Source organism: Micropterus dolomieu, linkage group LG08, assembly GCF_021292245.1.
Source record: "Micropterus dolomieu isolate WLL.071019.BEF.003 ecotype Adirondacks linkage group LG08, ASM2129224v1, whole genome shotgun sequence".
Taxonomy (NCBI): domain Eukaryota; kingdom Metazoa; phylum Chordata; class Actinopteri; order Centrarchiformes; family Centrarchidae; genus Micropterus; species Micropterus dolomieu.
This window is the reverse complement of record NC_060157.1, coordinates 1751381-1761805: the sequence shown is the minus strand read 5'-3', so window position 1 is coordinate 1761805 and position 10425 is coordinate 1751381. Positions and strand designations below refer to the sequence as shown.

The 10425-nt window shown below is 44.1% G+C and overlaps 1 protein-coding gene across 5 annotated transcripts in view; it reads right to left on the bottom strand.

The window, feature by feature from the left end:
- Positions 1 to 1088: 1088 nt before the first annotated feature.
- LOC123975174 (tyrosine-protein phosphatase non-receptor type 7-like) overlaps positions 1089 to 10425 on the bottom strand; it is a 24329-nt gene continuing 14992 nt past the window's right edge. For all 5 annotated transcript variants that reach the window (XM_046056404.1, XM_046056407.1, XM_046056405.1 and 2 more), the window contains 6 exons: positions 8160 to 8297; positions 7866 to 8069; positions 6302 to 6498; positions 5406 to 5519; positions 5214 to 5298; positions 1089 to 2707 (listed from right to left, as the gene is read on the bottom strand). In XM_046056404.1, coding sequence (XP_045912360.1) covers positions 2597 to 2707; positions 5214 to 5298; positions 5406 to 5519; positions 6302 to 6498; positions 7866 to 8069; positions 8160 to 8297 — 849 coding nt within the window. In that variant the 3' untranslated portion in view covers positions 1089 to 2596. The remainder of the gene's footprint in view (positions 2708 to 5213; positions 5299 to 5405; positions 5520 to 6301; positions 6499 to 7865; positions 8070 to 8159; positions 8298 to 10425) is intronic.

The window sequence follows — 10425 nt, the reverse complement described above, 5'->3', positions numbered from 1 at the left end:
ATAGAACAGCAAAAACTGGCCATGTCCATGGATGTTCATTTAAATTTATATCCATGGTTACACTGTTTATTTTGTTTAATCTGTCAGTGCCTCTTCCTGTTTGGGTGGGGTTGCTAGAGGAAGCAGAGGAGAGCAGAAAAGAGGAAACCAACAGATGCAGGTACATGACGGGGACTGAAACACTGCCCCCTGTTATTAACCTCAGGTACATTTTTAGATGAACTGGACGGAAAGTGAACTGAACTCGCAGTTGAATTTTAAGTTGTGTTTATTTTGTGGTCTACTTTTGTTATGTGGTTTTATTTAATCATTTATGTGTGCTCTTTTAATATTATTATTATTATTATTATTACTGTTCTCGTTATGGCTTATAGATATACATGTATGTGTTCTTATCCTATTGTTTTGGTGTTTTTCCTCTCTTGTTGTTCCTCTCCTCTCCTGGAATGTTCATTCAAGGCTGAGAGAGGATCTTTGTTCCCCAAAACATAGAAACCTAGACTGTGTAAATGATGATGCAACCCTTTGCTCGGGGCCAGACGCCCGAAGCCGCCCCAGGCGGCAGGTCTCTGGACCAGCTGTATATGTGTTGTTGTACTTCTCTGTTTATTCTCTTTTGTTAAATAAATTCTTCAAAGACGGTTGGTTGTAACTAAATTCTTTGCTCAACCCATCACCAGGAATTAAAACCAAATTATGCTGTGTCGTGTGCTAAACTTTTGAGTGGTGGTTTTCTTATCTAGTAACCTTTGTTGTAAACACCTTTAACTGAACTTGACTGTCACAAGGGGTCTGTACTTTTACTCAAGTACAGGATTTCTGTACTTCGTCCACCACTGATCCCATCTAGATTCTCCCTTCTTTATGTTTGATCCTTTAATTCTTGAAACCTTTTGAACTTTCCTCAATTATTCCTTATTCCCCATGTGATGTGTTATTGGTCACTGTGAACAGTCGATGATGTAAAAAGTTCAAAAGACCCAGTCTGAGATTTAGTGAAAGGTATCACAGTCAGTCATACATACAGCTAACTGCAGCATTAACGATACAAGAAGTGCAACTCACTGGACATCCGGTCACACGTCAGAAGTTAACCACAGTTTTATTTGTTGAACCATCTGTTTTACAGTTGCCTCTGAAAATGACCTTTAACCATTCTTTCAAACCCACACCCCTCTTATTATAAACCTTTTTTCTTGGCAAATTGGCACTAATAAAGACAATCAGTATTTGCAACCATACACATGTTTTTGCACTTACACCTATCACCTTGACTCCACTGCGTCTCCTCTGTGTGTTCTGAAAACTTTCTATCAGAACCAGCATCAACTTCTTCAGCTGTTTGACCCACAGCTGGGCCAGCCTTCGCTCCCCACGTGCGTCAATGAGTCTTGGCGCTCCATGACCCTGTCGCCGGTTCACCTGCTTCTTGGACCACTTAGGTCTGCCTCAAAGCTCAGTTACAAGGTAATTCAATCAATCAATTACGACAACATTCTGCAGCTGTGTGTAAAATAGGAAAGTAAGTGCTCCTGTGCCAATGAGCTGTTCAGAGCAGGTGGGGACCCAGGTGAACTAGCTTCTGTACCCTGGTGTGTGCTGTGCTATACCTATACTGGCCAGCAGGGGGTACTGGTCCTGTCCTGGGTCTTCTATTATGTTACAGACTGCAAACTGGAACTGTACAGGACTCCCGTCTGGCAAGGCTGGATTATCAACCGGACAAACCAAGCAACAGCCCAAAAGGCTGTCTGTAAGCAATTAGTGAAAATTTGATTACAAACTTGTTAGTATGCTAAAACACAGTAAGCCTGAAATGATAAGAGGCTGCAGCATTTCTACCTGATTTTGAGGCCCTGTTTTTGTCAGGGGCCTTTAAATATTTCACTTCACATTATGCTAACATGGTGCATTTTTCTTTGTGCTTAATTTATTCCTCACCAACTAACTGCCTCACTGCAAACTGGGGTAGGGTATTATTCCAGTATGAGCATACTGGTTGGGTTTGAGGGCTCTGGGGATTATGGGACGGAGAATCACGTGTGTGGCTAGTTTTTTCATCTTGTCTTGATATCTATATCTAACAAACTTTATATATATTAGATCTTTAAGAGAAAAATTTGCGTCCTTATTTAAACATATGAAGCGAGCCACAAGACAAAACCACTTTGACCGCATCAAAGATTCATCCTGTTTTTAATTGATTTGATTTGATTTGAGATTAAAATTGGGGAAAATACATTATCCATTTGTTATTTTCTATTTGATTCTCCGGGTTCAGGCCCCTTGTGAACGGTTAGGGAGATTTTCAGCCCAGCATGAACATGACGCTCTGGGTTCTTAGCTGTATGCAGTGAACTGGACCAAAAGATCCAGTTGTTTTAGGGTTCGGGGTTAGGGTCCTGACAGTTCTGATACTGCTGGTTCCCCAAATTCTCCATCTGTGAGTGCATCAGTTCTTTAAGTTATGCCTCTTTATGTTCTCTTGCTTCCATCTTTCTGGTTCTGTTAATAATATTTCTTGTGCATTCTGTTGGTCTCCGAGATTTCTTTAGCTGTCTACTTGGCCTTGTGGACTGGTTCTCCAGGTGCTGTATCAGTTCTTCCCATTCTGTGTGTTGTCTAGCTGGAGGTTCTGCAGCTGTGTGCTGACTTGGTCCTCTGGATTCTGCTGGTCCTGCGGCACTGTGACTGGCTGGTTCTGCTCCTGGTGAAGAGGAAACAGTGGGTTTAACAGTTCCACTGCTGTTACCGAGACAAGAAGTCCTCACATCTAAACCACAACACATTCAGAATGTCCGAGTTCAAAGTCGGAAATATCAAAGGTAACGCCCCCTTAGGTCGGATTTCTGACATGGAAAGTCGGGAGAACTGCACTACCCCAACTTTGTGACCCAAGATGGCTGCTCTGAGTATCAACAGTTAGTGAAAGCTGTAGTCTATACTGTTTATTAGCCCTTCTGTGTACTTGTGTCTCATATAAATGTTCGTACACAAAGTGCTGTCCAGCTGTGGTCGTGTTGCTACATTGTTTAGTATGAGTAAATACCGGGCAATGATTTTGGCTAACCTGGCTAGTTGTAAACAACGGCTGGCCGAGCGAGGTTTTCTGACTTGTTAACTGGAACGCCGTCAACTCGGGTGTGACGTCATTCCCAGCTCCGACCTCCGACTTCTCCTCCGAGGTAAATGGAACGCACCATTTGTTTTGAAGCCAATTCAATAGTGGCCAAACCACACATTTTCATTGACGTTGTGAAAGAAGCGGCTGTAAAATGGTGGAAAAACTGATTGTCACAACCCCCTTTGAAACGATTCGTTTCACTATCAGAACTTGATCCATTCGGTCCGATAACATTCGGAAAGTCTAGAAGGGCTACACAATTAGCATTTTACCACCATTCAAGCTAGTGGAGTGCTAAACCGTAAGGTAGCCGGGGCGGCCAGCAGAAGTCAACACAGTGAAACAGGAACTTCACCGCCGGTTTGCGTTAAAAAATGCAATAGACCAAAATTCCATAGCCTGCAGCGTAGAGGATCTCCAGCCCACCAACACGCCCCGCTTTCAGGGAAACAAAGATCTCAGAGTGATCATTCATTCTTGATATTGGGAAAAGTCATTATCTTAATTCAATGTTCACTTCCTAGCTTTTACCACATCTCTCAGTCTGCATCAGGAGTAACTGGATTCAATTTGAGGGGTTAAGCGGAGGGTTTTATTTGTAGCTCAATCTTAGGTTTCACCTCCACAACACTAGACAGGTGTTTCATGCTTTAACAACACTGCTTTATTCCTCTCAGTCCCTGACTCGTCATATATGGACGCATGATCAAGACCCATCGGCGTCAGTTTGTAACGCACTGGAGATCCCTATAGCATCATTGTTCAACGCAGTGGGGGAAGCCCTGTAGTATCAGTTTTGACGGTAAAGGCAGGTATATAATATTTAACAGAAAAGACTGAGTAAGGAGGTGGTTGGGGTGGATGGAGGGCAAGAACCCGGACTTTGAAACAGGAGAACGGGATTCGTGTCCCGTGTGAAACAAAAAGTCAAGATAACACATATTTTTATTGAAGTTAGGCAAGTTGCGTAAATTGCGTAAGTTACGCAAGTGACGTAAGTTAACTTACGTATTAACTGACATATGTAGCTATTTTAACCCAAACCAGGATGTTTTCCTAACCTTAACCAAGTACTTTTTCTGCCTAAACCTGACCAAACTGCAATGTTTCACAACTTTAATAACGGGCTGTTTAAAAATGCCAATGTTTCGAAACGCTTTGTTTTATTTTGAAAGTCTAACTGGATGTTGTATATTTATTGTTGCTAATTTTACCGGACGTTGCATATTTATTGTTGTTAAGCATTGCTAACTGGACTGCGGTGCCCTAAACGTCCACAGTTTTAGAACAAATACAATCTCCAGTGTTTTAGCTGCGGATCAGAGTTGATCTCCGACTACATTAAAACAACTGAAAACGCACATTTAGTGGCCGTTCAGGTACACTGGGCGTGCGTGTGCTGATGAAAACATTAGGCAGATGGTCTATTCTGTAGTTACAGAAGGTGAAAGAATAAAGTACTGCAGACAAAGAACCGCAGGAGTTAAAAGCGACTGTGACGGCGGAAAACAGACTGAGAGAAGTTGCAAAGTAAACAGCGACATGCACAAGTGTAGGCTGTAAGTGTTATTTGAACGGTACAAAATATTTTAATAAAAAAACCATAACAAAAACTCTGTCAGTAGCATCGTGTTTCTGCTTTGCATGACTTATAAGACCCAATCAGAGAGCCGAACGTGAGCGTCTGTGTCATCGTTTCTAAAGTTGTCCATTTTTGCCCTCCGGAGTTTCAAAACGAAAAACAGGGTCTGCAGCGTTTTCAAAGCTCTTCGTTTTTGTTGTTTTAGTCTGGACGGGAGGTTCGAACGCAGAAAAGGCTCTCCATTTTAAACGGATGGGGCCCAAAAGTAACGCCAAAGGGCCTCGACTAAGTGTCAATATGTGACGAGTCGTGAGTGAGAAAGGGTTGTTTATTCACTTTGTGCCACAGTACAGAGGAACAGGGGGAGTTATATTCCAGTAACTTCTGGGCAGTAAAGGGATGAAGAAATTGCAGTTTGAAAAGCTGTCAGACAAATCTTGTGAAGAAAGTAGTATTTCCATTTTCCAGTAGCAGATCAGAACCCGCTGGCCGCGTGGAGCCGAGTACCTGGCTGTGTTGTAGCTGGGAGCTGTACTGGGCCAGTGTGGAGTACAGGAACTGGTACTGCTCTGTGGTTTGGATCATACCACCTCTGCACAGGACAGGGGGAGACCACAGATTAGACATGCTACATTTAGGGAATAAACTAAACACAACACCACAGATGGAGAGAGAGAAGAGGGGAGTGTTTTCACCCACCTGTCGAGTCGAAGCTGACACACCGTCTCCAGGATGTCAACCTGACCGGTTTCTCTGAGCTGCTGACAGCAAATACTGCAGACTATAAAACAACCTGTCCTCCCGATACCTGCACTGAGAGGGGGGAAGAGGGGAGAGACGAGAGGTTAAAGGAGTATCTGTGTGGGAGGAGATGTAGTCATTAAGTTTCACTCACAAAACGGACTTTTGAGAAAGTAAAATGAAGACTTTCACACCGCAGAAACCAGCAGATGATCAGAACAAATTTAGCAGCTTCAGAAGTCGTACTGGGGATCCGGGAACAAAAGGAGAACATTATTATCACAGCTTTTGAAGTGTAATGGAAGTAGCGGAGAACCGTTAGACATGAAGTAAGATCTGAAGAAAGATCTTGCTAAAGCAAATGGGAAGCGGTCAAGAGGACGTGGCAGTCAGACACCAGACAAGAGAAATCAGCCTGAAGAGCAGGTGATGAAACTCTGATCTACACCACAGCCTGAACACACTTTCATCCGTCCCCTCTGCTGTGGTTGGCTGCTCAGGTACGACCGCCCACGCCCTCAAACAGGAAGTAGCTTTCAAAACATCCGCCACTTTGGTTTGATTCATCACAAGCTGGTTTTACTGTTCAGTAACCCGGACTGTTTAGTCCTTTAACAACAACAAATGAACCATCCATTACATAACTATTTATTCACCTAACTGTGCAATTAAAATATTTTATTACTTTCTATTGTTTGGCGACGGAGGCAAGGGCGTCGCTTTGTGTTGAAAGTGTTGTGGACATCAGGGCTCAAGTTTTAATGCCATCCAGCCACGCTCACGCTGAACTCCCACAACCCTTCTCTTCGGAGGAGCCAATGAAAGCACCAAAAACAGTCTGATAAGGAACCAACCTGCAGTGGACGATGACTGGTCCAGGACCTGGGGCAGGGGTGTCTGTGATTGGCTGAGAGCTGGGCGGTAAGAGGGACCTCCTGTACGTCTCCACCTCCTCGACCAGTCTCAGCAGAGGAGCGGTGCATTGTGGGATGTGGTGGTCGGGCCAAGAGGTGAACCAGTAGTGTCTGACGTGACGGCGCTCTGCACACAGCTGCACAAGCACGTGAACACACAAACACATGAACAAGCGTGTCAAATAAAGATTTTGATCTGAACATTCCCGACGGTTCTGCAGATGCAAACGTACACTACATGGCCAAAAGTATGTGGACAGCTGAACATATCCAGTGGTGTAACGTGTGATTCTGATGCCATGTTCTTTAAAAGATCATTTCTGGATTTTTAAACCTGGGCCCTGTTTCCACACACTGTATGTTCCCGGTGTCTGACATGGAAAGGATCCCTGCGAGGGACTCCTGGTGACCCCTTTGTTTTAAACAGAACAAAGGGGAAACGAGGAAACGAGGGCCGGCATCTTCCTGCAACAACTCGCCTCGCAGAAGATTTAATAAAATAATTTAATGCTGCTCTAACAGCCTCTTTCCTCACTCATCTTTCCTGCAGAACCAGCTGCAGGGATTTGAGGTCCAACACTGATGTTGGGGATCAGGTCTGGCTCTCAGTCGGTGTTCAAGTGCTGGATGAGGGTGAGGTCTGGGCTCTGTGCAGGCCAGTCAAGTTCTTCCACACCAAACTGGAAGAACTATTCCTTTAAAGAGCGGGCTTTGTGCACGGGGGCGACTGTTGAAGCACAGTTGCACACTCTCCCAACGTCTTAATGTGGTTGAAAAAATGGTTTTAAAAATGAACGATTCGATTGGTTGTTGTATGAAAACAAGTTTTCCATCTAACGTGGGAAAATCCCGGGTAATGCAAAAACAGCCATTATGAAACCAACCCCCCCTCAAAAAAGCTTTTAATCTCTTGGAGACCACAGGAAGTGTGATTTTTAAAGCAGATATGTGTGAGAAGAACATGCGATTTCAGCTGTGCGCGCTTTATGTCAGTTCCCTTTTTATGTCACATTTCTGCCATTGACCCTAAATAACCAAAGATCCATCTGTTCGGCTGCTGAACGAGTGGTCGAGCTGTAATTTCATCAGTCATCTCGTCCAGAAAGCGGCCACATCTCTAAAGCAAACATTTTCTCTGAGTTATGCTGAAAACGGTTCTTAAATTGAAATGTGTTGTATTTATTCATATCACATTTTATGACATTGCATCGTATTTAATCATATTACACCTTGTAACATTATATTCAGAGCATATCATGTCTGAAATAAATAAATAGTTTCTAAATAAATAAAAACATGAAGCGACGAAGTTTAGACTTTAATAAATGCTGTTTACTAGTGTGGAGAGAAGTACTAATAAAGTACTAATACCACACTGACATTAACCTGAAGAATTAAAGTTCATAAAGTTGATATAACTTCAGTGTTATTTTAGTTGATCATACTTTCAGTTTATCAATGCATGTTTAACAGGTACTTAAATACAGCACGTGAGTAAAAGTACCTGGATCTCCAGGTCAGTGACAGTGAACCCGTCTTTCTCTTGGCTGTCTCTCACTCTCAGGATGAATCTGCCGAATTGGCCTGTATCTCCTTCCTCCTCCTCTTCCTCCCTCTGCTCCTCTTCGTCCTCCTGCTCCTCCTTCAACGTCCTGCTCCTCCTCCTCTTCCTCCTCTCCCCCGGCTGTGGCCAGTACAGCTCGCATTTCTGGAAACAAACACCACAGACAAGTTCAGGACAAGAAAAGGAAGAGGGAAGAGGGAGAGGAGAGAGGAGGACCCCCCTGTGACTCCTCACCTCGTTGTTCTCCTTGAGTCTGGTAACCATGACGATGATGCTGCTCCTCTCCTGCCACACCATGTCCCAGAAGTCCCCCACAGTGTGCAGCATCGGCCCCTGGGTGGCGATGTAGGCCCTGGGAGCTCCTTTGTAACCCTGTAGCACAAACAGAGAGGAGGTCAGAAATACTGGGTCCGAGTGGTTCACCGCAACCAACCAGCCAATCCCGTTCAAACAGACGACTGACAAGCTGATCATAAAGTAACAACAACAATACTGCACATGAAATAAGAAATGTATGGAGAGAATATGGAAGCAAATGAAGGACATTATTATGACATCCTGACAAACAAAAAAAATACATCAAGAGCTGCAAAAACTTTTTCAGAGGTGTGTCAAACAAGCCAGAGACTCTTTGGAATTTCCTTCAGAACTTTTCAAAGTAAAAGCTCTCAGTTAAACACGACTGTCGTACTGAGACGTTTTTATTTAAGGAAGTGATTATGTCAGTAACTTTTGCTGTCATGACTGAATTCTGGTGGTGGCACGGTGGTGTAGTGGTTAGCACTGTCGCCTCCCAGCGAGAAGGTCGTGGGTTTGCGTGGAGTTTGCTTGTTGTCTGTGTGGTTTCTCCCACTATCCAAAGACATGCAGGTTAGGTTAATTGGTGACCCCAAATTGTCCTCAGGTGTGAGCGTGAGTGGTTGTTCGTCTATGTGTGGCCCTGCGATGGACTGGCGACCTCTCCAGGGTGTACCCCGCCTTTCGCCCAATGTCAGCTGGGATTGACTCCAGCCCCCCCGCGACCCTGTACGCAGGATTAGACGATGGATGGACTGAGTTCTGTTTCAGCACCAGCCGCTATAATGTTTTTGCCGCTATTATTGGCTCGACATTAAGCATTTTAGACCAGAAACCGTCATGTCACGCTTCTATAAATGGAAGATAGGTTGTGGGTTTGGACAGAGCAGTGGGAGAGGTACAGAACGGGACGTCCATTCATCAGGTGACACGGGACAGGACGAACAACAGGACGACTTTAAAGTGATACGCTGACATGAAGCAACCAGCAGACACAGCTGCAATGTTGGGACCTGCCGTTTGAGTTTGCACGGTGAAATGACATTGATGTCCCCGACCCCCATGTGGCTCAACCTGTCCTCTCCCTTACCCCTCATATGGGGCAAGTTGAGCCAAGAGTGCACTTTTTTTTGGAAAGCCATACTTTCAAAACAGTTTATTTTAGATCCAGATTGATTATCCTCAGGGATGCACCACATCCTAAAATATATGTTCATATTTTAGATGAAGACATCACTGTCATGTCCTCACTTTGAAGACACCTCAAGTAAAAAGTGGCTCAACTCACCCCGCTCTCCCCTAATTGATTTTTGGTGACTAAACCATCACTTTGTTTAGGAATACTTGTATGCTGCATTTATTTTATCTGGATTATTTATTTTTTAAGTAACTGACACGCCAAGTTAGATTTGCAGTGAAGCTGCTGGTTGATATTAGATAAGAAGAAACACATAACTACCACCCCCCCCCGCCCCCCCCCACACCACCACCTCAAAAAACCCACCTACGCATACATCCTTGACCTCATAAGACAGGAAGTGAACGATTGAGACTTGTACCAGCTTTGCAGGTCACGTGATACCAAAAAAAACCCATCACCAAGCGTCCGATCAGCAGGTCACTGAACTACATTTATTTACTTTTTTATGTTTGGAGCTTCTTATTTTATAAAACAGCCTGTGTACGTTATGAACACCTGTGGAGGAGCTGCAGGTGTCTGCAGACTAACAACACACACACACTAACAGACAGAGCTGAGGCTGCAGAGTGTGAGGGATGCGTAGGCCGGTGGGGGGGATGGGGGGGTGAGTCAGGGACATGTCTCTTCCTCCCTCACTTCCTGTGGTTTTCCTGGTTGTCAAACTCCCACGCTGACAAAGCGAAGCCTCATATCTGAGTTTCTATTTGTTTAGCTGTCCGACAAACACACACACACACACACACACAAACATACACACACAAACATACACACACACACACACACAAACATACACACACAAACATACACACACACACACACACACACACACACACAAACACACACACACACACACAAACATACACACACAAACACACACACACACACACAGTCCAAGCTTCATCAAAACATCTACAATGAACCCATGTGGCCTGAACTCAATAGGAGATTTTATTCTGATTCTGTCATTCTGAATGTCTTTTATAGCCCTGAAATCTAAAGTAG